Source organism: Aplidium turbinatum, chromosome 8 (assembly GCF_918807975.1).
Source record: "Aplidium turbinatum chromosome 8, kaAplTurb1.1, whole genome shotgun sequence".
In the NCBI taxonomy this organism is placed as follows: Eukaryota; Metazoa; Chordata; class Ascidiacea; order Aplousobranchia; family Polyclinidae; genus Aplidium; species Aplidium turbinatum.
Window position 1 is genome coordinate 23,327,593 of NC_137479.1, and position 12,403 is coordinate 23,339,995.

Genomic DNA, 12,403 nt, shown 5'->3' on the forward strand with positions numbered 1-12,403 from the left:
CGGAACTAATGATATTAACAAGATACGTTAAAAGTACTCTTTAAAAAACCTAAGGAGGAAAAATACCAACAAAATCATCGACAAAAACGTCAGTGTTCTTCAAAAATCAGACGATGTTTCCGAAATAAAATGAACTTGATGTAAATGTACTGTAGAAAGTAAAACATGCTTTGTTTTCTTTAATTTCCTGGCCTCTTGGAAAGGTTCCGGACCCCTAAAATCATCTCAGGCCCAAAAATACCTCTTGGAAACCCGTCTGCGGTACTGAGCCTACCTGTGAAGAATTTGTAGCAGTTCTTCTGTCGGGGTGTCGCTAGATTTGTCAAGGAACCGTTGGTAGGCACTGACTGGTGTCTGGTGTCATCTTCAATGGAAACAAAGCCCTCAACACCATGAGGAGGTCTGCACAGCAGGCAGTCTTTGGTTATATGGCCTACCGTGTACCGTCTGCACCGTGCTCTCAGGCATCACTTTCTGTCAAGCCCAAACGCAGCATAACTGCCAAAGCGTCCAACACCAGAAAGCAGACGGTCACGCCTTGATGAGGCAAGTATGGGAAAGCAATTAGCCTACCGTACTCAGCTTACTCTCAGATGGAGGTCACTCACACATGTCAACCGGATTTCTTAACTATTTTGAGAAACGCTTCCTCAATCTAAGAGCAATTCTTTAGGCTATGAATTCGTTGTACTTTTTTTTACTTTAAAAACAAGATGTAGGCCTAGCCCTTCTACTTTTTCAGTTGAAAAAGTACGGCCCTGTACTCTAGCCTAGTAGGCTAGTATCGATATCCATACGGATGATTTATCGAAAGTTATCGTTGCATAACTTTACATCGCCATACTGGTTGGTCGGTTGAAAAACGGCTTCAACAAAAAACCTTTTATTTTTTATAATCGGATAATAATTATTCATTCTTTTATAAGTTGAATAACCTACCTGTCTGACTTCCTAATATGCACCCTACGCGCTAAAAACAGAAAAAAATCATTATTTTTCAATTTTTATTACAAAAATTTATAGACTGATAGTTAAGGTAAAGTGTCCAATGCGCTTTTGATTCACTTATTTCTATCTGTCACTACGCAATATATAAGCCAATACCTCCAAGTCATCAAAGCAAGGAGTCCAATAATTGAAATTCGAAGACTAATAGTGCTTAAAGTTTTTCGTTGACACCTAAAACCGTTGTAGTCTATTTCTCCATGACATGCATTAATTTTGGTTTTAGCATGCATCTATTTCACCTTGAAAATCCAGTATTTTCTTCTGATTGTACCGTTTTTGATAATTTCCTTACAAATTTCTACAAATAACTTAAATTTGTAGTTGGACTTTTTCAAATGAGAAAATGTCTTCACAAGTCAAAGCCCTGATTGGAAATTAATGTAATCTCGCTCACATCGAAATGCCCTGTGCTGAGAAAATACTTTGATATTTTGGTTGTTACTAGGTGGCGCACTGGAGCTAACACCATGCAATGTTTAGAAGGAACGATCTTCCTGGTGTCAGCTCTACCCGACTACTCACAAAAGAACAGCGAGCATTCTGTTTCGCTAACCATTCCGGTGCAGCCTCCACACTAGTCATCAAGACTTTTCCAAAAACCTGTGTTTCTCTGCAGTCAAGTGTAGCAAGAATTGACAGCGATAAATACCTTTGTGAAAAAAAAACAACTAAACTAACTGTCGCCAAGGATATGCACTGTTGAGAAAGAACGATCTGGTAAGGAGTCAATTGACTGACAAAAGCAGCGGTTGAGAACTACGTGGCATGAATTAGTAGTGCAATACTGATGAGCTCAGCCTCATGGGCAAAACACGTGTCTTTCGCTGTCAATTTTTGCTAAAACACTCAACCATTCAAATCATTTGCTGTGCCGGTAACAATCAAGAACACAGTAGCTTTTTCATGTGGTTAGCACTCAGTTAGGCTACTCGCCGTGATCATGCACTACTAAGGCCGTATTTGAACCAACTAAGGCCGTATTCGGCCAACTGCACACAAAGTCTATCCACCTACCGTAGCCTACTGGGTTTCATCAGTAGGCTACAGTTTTTAAAAAAGAAAATGGATTGAATGTAATTGCAGGACATTTAATTAAAGCGAAGTGCTGTTTTAAGTCTTCGGGGCCCTCAAAAAGGTTTTGGTTTCCTAAATTCATCTTGGGCCCAGGCTTAAAAGTCCCACCTGAACCCCTTATGAAAATTACTGCTTACGAAGCCGTGGTATAAACTCACTTATCATTAAACCTTTAGTGCAGAATTCAAGATTTGCAGAGCCATTAAAAGAAGTTTATAACCATCCATACATTTAAAATGACAATGACTGCAACTTAACTATAAGCTACAGCAAGTTTTTTTTTATGTTTAATTTTTTTAACCTACAGAAAAATGCTTATGTTTTTTCAATTTATTACTTTTGTAGTAGGCAGGGCCGGATTTAGCTGATGGGGGGCCCGGGGCACTTTTAGATCGGGAACCCGTGCAAAAATTTTTTTGCGCCGTGGGCGTGAAAAGCCACCTCTACGTCTACAGTAGCATTTATCCAGTACTGCACAGCATTTTGCAGAAACTTTAAAGGCTGAAAGGAAAACAAATAACACAAAATCACATTTTTTCCACGTAGGGGGGCCGTTCAAAAGTCGGGGGTTCGGGGTACCTGCGCCCTCTGCTCCCCCCTAAATCCGGGCCTGGTAGTAGGTAGGCTATATAAAAATATTTCATTTAAATTTTTTTATGTGAGTTTCTATTTTGACATACGCAGCTTATACGTTGTGCATCATAAACTTTCTCGTGAAGTTACAACAGGTTGCTTTAATTTAATTGTTTAGCTCAAGGCAACAAGGTATAAATTTGCGATGCTAGTCATTCAGCAAACAGGTGAATAGCCAGAGGGTGATTCAGCTACTTTCTATCAGTCATTGTAGACAGCTTTGTCATTGTGACGTGATAACAATATATTCTTCACCCATTGATTTTGCATAGCGGGCTAAAGTCACCTGTTCAAAGTGTAAAATACCTCACAGGGTTTAGCTTTTAAGTTAAGAAGAATCTTAAGTTCCAGGGGGGGAGTGAGTATTTTTTTTAATTACGCAAAAATAAATAAAACAATATTTTCGGTGATAACTTTTTAGTTTCTTTGACAATCGATTCAACACAGCCACTATGTAAACATAAGTGATGAATGTCTGTCATCAATTGCAAAAAAAATGCATTTTTAGAAAAGTAACAGGCTGTAGCCTACTTGTTTTGCTTTGTCTTGTTTTTTTTGCGCCTACATAGGCTATAATAATTATTACGTAATTAAACAATAAATGCTGCTGATACTACAAGAAGTGCTCAATGTCAAGCAAAACAGTCAAGCAGAGCATATTACATCAAATTCAGTTACTATTTTCTAATAAGGTCGTTTGAAAATAGCAACTGTATTTGATATATTATGTATTCTACTTAAATTGCTCTTTCTTTGACAAAAAGCGTTGTACAAAACAAAGGTTATTTGACTGATGCATATGAGTTTATAACAAAACAATAAATGCCATATTGAAACTACAATATTGAAACTTAATGCCAAACAAAAAAGCCTTCTTAGCAAATTACATCAAATTCTATTTGAATAATGATCTGATGATTCCAAGTAAGAGTGAAACAGGCTGTAGAGGTTTTTAGAGAATATTGCAGTAACTGAACGTGATGAGTTTGTACACAGGTTGGACTTAGTTTCTAATTCATCTATTTCTACGTAGCTTCACATTACAAGAAAAAAAATTGGACTACTCCATTTCAGCATTTTACTATTTTTGACCGTACAAGCTCTTAAACATATCTTTGAGAGTTGACTTTATGATTTAATTAAAAAATCACACAAAAGCCAGCCTGGTTTAATGGCTGAAGTCCTAACCCCGTTTCATAACGCGTCATTTGACGTAGGCTTTTGTTGTAAACTTGGTTCACTGCAAACAATGTTGACAACACCTCTTGTTGACGCAAGATTTTTGGGACAATGCAACGTTATCTAACTATGAATAGATATAAAAATTAACAGATATTCAGAAATAAATATAAATGAAAAGGCTAACGATTATGCCGTCACAAAAATTCCATTTTTAAAACGTAAGGTGTGACTTCGTGTTCAGCCATCCGCATCAAGTCCTTTCTTATTAGGTAGGTACCTGACTACGATGTTTGACAAAAAGTCAGAATGGTGGTTGCTGTCAAACGAAGCGTAGGCTCATGCATGTGCGTTTTTTCGAACTTCTATCATTATTTTCGACGCAGTTGTATTTGTATTGGTAAACACGAATATACTTCGCAGACGTTTAGAAATAGTTGTTTTGTTATAACTTGAATACTGGAAAGCTTGGGTGTTTATCAGGACAATCATCGTTGCAACGCTCATCAGATGAACGTCGCAACTAGTGCTGGAAACGATTGTTACAACTTGTTGCAGAGTTGAGGACCCAAACAGTAGCTTACAAAGTCAGAAGTTTTGTTCATATCAGATACGTACATTTTTTTATACCGCTATTGGATAATGTTGTTTTGAATTTACGTAGCTTATTAAACGAAGTTATAAAAAGTTCTTGTAAGTAAAAAAGAAAGAAAAGTGTCGGGAGAAATACAGCCTGTTGTGGAATACAGGATATAAAACGTATAGAAGATAGATAAGACATTTTTGGTCTGCTTTTTAGGTGGAGAACAATGTTAAAGTTAAAACGAAATCACTGATGCTTGACGTTTCTATGTCGCTTGCTGTGACCACCAGGTAGCCTACTACAGTAATAACACAGCCAGAGATTTCAGTGCTCTCTTTCTAGCAAGGTCTTTTCAATTTCCAAAAGAAACTGAGTTAAATATAAAACTATGCCTAAAGAATTCGAAAGCCACTGCCAATTTTACAACACCAACACGATCAAAGAACCACATTTGTCAGCTTCCGCCTCATTGCGTTCAATCAGGTATCAAATTTCAACCACCAAGTGAAATAGTATCTCAAACTTAAAATTGCCCCTTCTAGCGTGAGGTAGTTGCCTGGTAGCGCGCATTATTGTTTAGTTGATTTCGGTTGCTGACTGAGATGCCACAGGCCCCTACCAAACTTTTTGCTTCTTAGGGCCATTTTTCACTGCTTCTTTAGGACCACTTTTCATTGCTTCTTTAAGACCACTTTTCATTGTCCATTTTCTCTAAAAATGTTTGCTTCAATGAAACTCTGTTTCCCCCAATATTTTCTTTATAAATTCTGTAATTACAGGAACATGAATTGTAGGCTACTTTTCAAGCTGCATGGTAAAAAAATTAGCTTGGACAAATGTGGATTATCATTCAGCATCATGAAAGAAACCTACGTCACATCCTTTTACAAAATTTTACGTCACGTCACGTTATTTACAATGGCCACTATTAGCTGACTTGGTTGTCGGTTGTATAAGAAATAGTTTCTTGCAAAGTAACTTTGTGTAGGTTGGCTTTAAACTGTTCATAAATAAATGGTGAAATTTTCATAACAGCACAGTAGGCTACAAACACAGGAAAAAGTTGAACGAAAACTACAACGAATGACTGCTACTGCCATAGCATTCATTGGCAGGCCAATGGCAAAAACAGCAAAGCCTGAATGATAAAGTGTATAAAGCTTATGGTCAGGGAAGTAATGCTGTTTTTCAGTCAGTAATTTCGGAGGTCTAACTATTTTTGTGTTACATTATGCTGCCAAGGCTGTATTCTGTATTTTACAATATCTAAAAATAAAAGTTGGCCTAGTTGTTTAGCTTCGCATGTGCCACAAATTACATTGTTGCATCAAAGCGGAAGCTTATACTAAATATGAATATGAAAGTCCAACGCTATCAGAGTTAAAAAAATTGAAATGGCATTTATCAAATTTTTAGAAGCTGCTAATTTCAGCTTTGAGGTATTAGCTATAGCGTTTATAGAAAAGGATCACACTTTTATAAATTAGTAGTCTTCACCTTTTATCGCATTAATTCAATTGAACTCAGCAGAGAAATAAGTTAGATTTCATTAGTGAAGTTTATGCTTCACTGGAAGTTATACGGACCGTAGTGTATAGAAGTCGCACCGATATGGTTAGCAAAATGCAATAGGGTCTCTACTTTTGTGTTGATAGACAGAGAGAACTCCTTCTTATTATTTGTTTTACCCTGTTTTTACAACGCATTTGCAGAACTTCTATTCAACGTAGTTCTAACATAAAATGTGAGGTTTCGTAATCAGGAACTTGACATCAAATCAACCTCTTTTTCGATGCAAAGACTATAATCACAACATGGCTTCCTGTTGCAACATTCGAAAAGGAGACTTTTCCAAGTGCATGCCGCTTTACATCGTCGGAGCTATCCTACTGTTCGCGGGCATTCCTCTTATGATCGCTGGAATCGTTGGAGGTTTTCGGGCTTCTGACTTCATTGGCTACGTCGGTGGAGCAAGCACTTTTTTTGGGTTGCTTTTTTTCTTTGTTTGGTACATGATTACGATACCAAACTTAGAGAAGGCCCAAGTTCCTTTGCATGACGTAAAAGCGCCAGGTGCCACAAAACAAACTGTAACGAGCACACAAGCAGGAAAAGCTACAGGATTTACCAACCTCGGCTATGAAACAGAGGATTCAGCTCTGCGTAACGCGTCACAAGCAAGTGACACGAGTTTGACGTCAACCAGCAATGATGCTGTTGTAAGAACCAATTTAACTACCAGACATTCAAACAATAGTAACAACATATCTGCTTGGGAGAACGAAATTCTAGAACGAAACAGAAATAGCATTGATACACAAAATGGCATCTCTTTCATTTCTGGCAATAAAGTTTGTTATGATAACTTCAATGTACATACTTGATGGTAAGTTTTATGTTAAAAAGAATGGCAGGCCTAATCCAACTTGGTGATATTTTTGTACTTTTAGTCTGATGTGTTAGAAAAAGATATAGACTTACTGAAACTGTATGTTTGTCAATCGCAGATAAAACAATTTATTTCGACTTTCCGTGTTAATAGATAGCCTACCTTGCCAAAATGCTACCATTAACAGATCGTTGTAAAATAAAGTCAAATAATGCTACCTATTGATTTTCTTCCTTCTTTTTATTGATGCTGTGTGAGGTATTGAGTGTTGTGTTTTAAGACTGTTAGGTTATAGCCAGAGTGTTCATTGTTCAGCCAATGTAAACTTATCCCATAAAAGATTCAAACCGTTTGTCATACATAATTCAACAACACTTAAATTGAAATTACGCTACACGCTGTGCAATGACATATCAGTAACAATAAATCTACCGTACATCACTTCGTTTTCCAAACAGTTTGAAAATCTCCTCTGCGTTGATATAAGACTTAGTATTAGGCTATACGCCTAAATTGTCGCAATCCAGTGAAAAGCATCGTGACCCAGACCAACCATTTGCAGACTCTTGGCTTAACCGACTGAGTTGTCCTGGCTGAAATAACACCATGGTCTGCTAAAAACTATTATGCAGCCTATGTTTGGAATATCCCTGTGAAAGATTCACTAACTTTGCTTGATTTTGTTTACGAGTACGGTAGGTTACTTTCTCTCTCATAATAGTTTTTAAGAATATCTTTTTATAAATGTTAAAATAATTACGGATAAATGGCATCATCCTCAACATGCACTGTTAGTTCCCCTGAATAAATATTTAAATATTTGAGACATGCATCGTAGCGTAACAGATTTAAACGTTTCATTATGAAATTAATACTTTATTTTTCAGTAAAAAAATCAAATCTGCGTTTGGACATGTGCACTTGTGCAGGCCAAGTGGCCAATGGAGTGGAGAAAGTTGTTAATCTATGCTATACACGTCAGTGGAATTTTGGTCTTCAGTGATGCGGACAGACGTTCGTTCAACTTTTCTACCAAGTTCAGCTTTCGGCAACACTGCAGTGCGTATGGGCCATTACGTTCAAGAAACTTTGATATAAAACTTGTAATTCTGACAAACATTTAAACATAAAAACCTATGTTTTATATCTCATTTTTGTGCGGTGGTTAGTTTATTTATCAAGAAATAGTTTAGACTAGTAACCTTGTGGCCAACGATCTGCCTTAAAATCACAACGAATCCAGACGTTGAATCAACGTAGAAAAACAATTTTTCTATTTGTTTAAGTAAAATATTGCAGTAGGCTACGGTATGTAACCAAAGATATTTTTGCTGTCAGCTAGACAGAGTGGACTTTTGCATTAATGACAATCAAGTAGCCCAACAATCGTGTTTTAATCAAATAATACAATAATCATGTTAATATAACATAGGCCTACAGTATTTAATAGCGGTTTTTGTTTTCGTTAGCAGATATACGACTAGGTTTCCTGCAAAAAGTAAATATTGCATTATTTATTTTGTATTAGAACAAACACGTAAACACCCCTATAGAAACAAAACAATGAATTTTTGTTTCCTTATTTGATCGCCAACTTTCAACCTTTTTCTTCTTTATGTACATTGTGAAGTTGAATTGCTTTAAATTATTTCAAGATATTGGCTGAAATTTATGATTATTTTGTTCATTTTTAGTGGGTAAAAATTTATTTCTGTTTGAATTCGTGTTTGAAGTGGTATTTCATCGCAGGATATCAATCGCATGATGTCCATCAGAACTGCAGTTTGTGTCGTATCCAGGCTTACGTCACGTGGTTGAAAACTTAAATTAAGTTAGGCTAAGCAAAGGAAGGAAGCCGATCTTTATGCTGTTGAACGGTGTCGAACCGGCGTGCCTTTCGAGTGTCGAAGCTCAATACTCCGCTATGCAGCCGACGTTGTTGGATTGATAAATGACGACAACATCAAAAGACGTTTGTTGGCAAAATGTTTATCTTGGGACAGAGAAAGGTTATTCCTGGCAGTTTTGCATACAATCGTCTACTTGAAGAGGTGTCGAACCAATGACGCAGGCCAGGTCACCGAGTGAATTTTTGCTTATTGAAGTATTTTTGCCTGTGAAATGTTCCATCCACTCGGTGCTGCCAAATGGAGAACTAACCTTAAAGTTTGTTGCTCAAACGCACACTCGAAAGTTGAACCAGCGTTGCTCGATCTTGCGGTTTTTTGTTTTGTGAAGACGTGCGCCCAATTCAGCTACCGGCGCCTGTTGTCAATCACAACGGTTGGCTGGAAGTTTGAAAACAATTCATCTTAAATGAATTGGTTGAAAGTTCATTGGTAGACTGTGAATGTAGCCTACACAGTTCAAAATGGTCAATTAATTTTCACTCTAAGCCAAACTTTAGCTCAGTGGCTAAGCACCTGACTCAAGGTCAAGCAGCGCTAGTTCGATTTCCGGGGTGTGCCTTTGAGCAACGCATTTCAGAACTGCTCTCCATTCAGCGGCACCTAGTGGAAGGAGTAAATCCCCGGCAACAACACTTCAACAACCGTCGGTTGTCAATCTCGATAACCGGACCTACGTCAGTGGTTCAAAGCCTTTTGGGCACAAGTACAGACACAAAAAAGATCCATCTTTTCCTAGATTGCTGCTCTGTTTTCGGCTGAATGTACAAAGCCATGTTTGCTCGCGTGATACATTCATTGTTTTTTTGAAAAAGTATTAATCAAGTGAGACGTGACATGTGCAGAAAACTTTCACGTGATAAGTGTTTTTACCAGAGATGTGGAAGAGAGATTTTGGCGTGTCCGCAGTTGTTAAAAAAAGGCCGACTTGATTCAAAACGATAAACAAATGCCAACCTGCTTATCTTAGACATGACTTAATTCTTAAACTGCCTACAATGTGAAAACAACACAACTTTAATGCACGTTTTATAAAACTATAGAGAAATAAAACATAGTAACTTTAGCGGGTTTAGCATACTTTATTTCACACAAAATATAACATAATTAAATAAAATAAACTCATTTGACACACGTACGTGTCGAAAACGTTTGAGTTTATTTTATTTAATTATGTTATATTTTGTGTGAAATAAAGTATGCTAAACCCGCTAAAGTTACTATGTTTTATTTCTCTATGGTTCAACAAAGCAAACTCTCTACCAAAGTTTTATAAAACTAATAATTACTTTTTTTTAAATAATGTACTTGGGGATACGAAGGCTTTTAATACGTCTGACAGTAGAAGGGTTTCTTTTCTGTTATCATAAATAATCTCTGTTTACCACAAAATGACAATTGGCACCGATGGTAGGCACTTTAACATGCAGATATCCAATCCAGCACGAACCAATCAGAAGCTACGCTTTTCATGACGTCATCAAGATTGCGTTTGGGAAGAATAAAAGAAAAATGCAAATTCTAGCTAAATTAAATCATCGCTTTGCCTTCGGTTGGCTTGGCGCATTGGGTTAGGGCGGTAGTAGTCATTACAATGACGTGAGTTTGATTCCCACCTCTGCTATAGCTCTTTTTTTCTTCTGTAATTACCAAACAAAGGTCAAAGTAATTATTAATTCTCTGGCTGAATGCTGGAATGGTCACAATAGCAGATAACGTAGCATCTCATTGGTTCGTGGTTGGATTGGATACGCGCGTGGATTATTAGAAATCTGCTTGTTAAAGTGCCTACCGGCACCGATAGTAGTTTAATAAATCGTGTTATGATAACCTACATTGCGCTATTGGCATCAGGCCTGGACACTCACTGCATGCTCATGGTTACTTGTTAATTCAGTTCCCGTACAGTTGCTTTACATCTAGCCCACTGCAAAGGCTTTGTCAAGAAAAACCGCTTACTGGTAACTTTTCAACTGTCTTTTCAAACAAGTATTGGTTTAAATATGCTCTATGTAACATTTAATAACTGTCTTCTGTAGTTGACTGTACCAGCTGCACTACAAAACTTTCTGCAATTTAGAAAAGAAACTCATATTTTACGCGCTACAAACTACCGCCCTAGTAGTGTCATAAGAATAAGGCAATCGCTGTGCGCCTTTGCATTCCCTTCTTTAGATATCTACTAAACGTTTGAAAAAGTCTGGCAACAGTGAAGTCGTAGCTGTAAACAGTGCCGGATTAACCAAGTGCGGGGCCTGTAGCAGATTGATTTAATGTATTTTACAGATTTGATATTTTTTCATTATAGTGCAGCCGCTCTTGCCCCATTGTGTTTCGCAGATAGGCTAGTTTTTCATCAACTTCAATTTTGAAAATGATCTCTCTCCAGTACAGTTAGTTACCATCATACGTAGATAAATGCGTAACAAATTGTCAATGTCAGGAAACGTGGTGTCAATATTGTTATTTTTAATCGAAGTGAAATAGTTGAGTTCTGGGGAGGAGCAATCAATAGCAATGTGCTTTACGAATTGGTGTATGCCTTGCGACATTGCTCCAGCGCAGATTGTAAGCTGTCCAATACTGCAAGGAAAACTTCCACCGGGAATCTGCCTTTAGTTGATATCCATTGCATCTGAAACTGAACGGCCGCTGCCTACATTCTCATCGTTCGTTCGATTTTGGACAATTCTTCTTGTGCTTGTTGGTCGGTAATCCGCACTGAAGTCAGCTTCTACGCCTCTGACTCAAACTTAGTGAATTGTTCTCTGAAAGTCTGTAGGGATCCTGCCAAAGAGGCACACAACGCTGAAGCAATGTTGAGATTTTGCCGCTTTGTTTGAAGAGAGGCTTGACTTGCTTGAAAGCGATCGGGTAAGCAATTTCAAAAAACCACTAAGGTTCCAATTTCGAGCCACTCCATTTTCTCAAGGAGTCCATTTGCCTGCTGTTGACATTCTGCCTTTTGCTCTTGGTCATTTGCAAGTTTATCCGGTGCCTCCGTTTTAAAAAGAAAACGTTCTTTAATTACCTTAATGGCATCAGCTCTTCCGGACCATCGTGTTTCAGAGAACTTCTTTAGCACTCCACCACCTGAACACTCCAGGACGGACCAACGGTGTGTTGAAGCAGCAAAGAATAGCCTAGGATAGATATTTTCAACGAATTCAAAGAACTGAACTGTTTCTGGACACGATTGTGCAGCACGTACACCAACTAAATTCAACGAATGAGCATAGCATGGAACATATTCTGCAACAGCACCAATTTTTTTTTGACAAGTGCCTGTAGGCTTACTCCGTTATATTTCCCGCTCATGTTGGACGCGTTGTAATAACTCTGTCCAAGGCAATCGGCAAGATTGATACTCTTCTCACTGGTGTACAGTGCAGTCGAATAATCTTTCAAACAACTAGTATCGTGGGCTCGTGGCACTGGATCAGGCAGTTGCCTCAAGAGCAAATTACCGGTTTTTAAAGTTTACAATAATTAGGAAGGGATAAGACGTTGAGACTAAGTAATTTAATCCTAAAACTATGGTATTCTCCCATGCCATTCCAGTTTGCAAGCCAAAAATTACTTACCAATTATGTTCGACAGTTTTTTTGCAAAAAAAATGTTTTGCTCACC

At 37.7% G+C, this 12,403-nt stretch overlaps 1 protein-coding gene across 1 annotated transcript; it reads left to right on the forward strand.

Annotated features, from left to right (window-relative positions):
• The first annotated feature begins 6,197 nt into the window (after nucleotides 1-6,197).
• Nucleotides 6,198-8,580, forward strand: LOC145775762 (uncharacterized). The gene is made up of 2 exons (XM_082587127.1): nucleotides 6,198-6,863; nucleotides 7,754-8,580. Exon 1 carries the CDS (start codon nucleotides 6,292-6,294, stop codon nucleotides 6,859-6,861), a length of 570 nt encoding a protein of 189 aa, XP_082443253.1. The 5' UTR covers nucleotides 6,198-6,291; the 3' UTR covers nucleotides 6,862-6,863; nucleotides 7,754-8,580.
• Nucleotides 8,581-12,403: the final 3,823 nt, after the last annotated feature.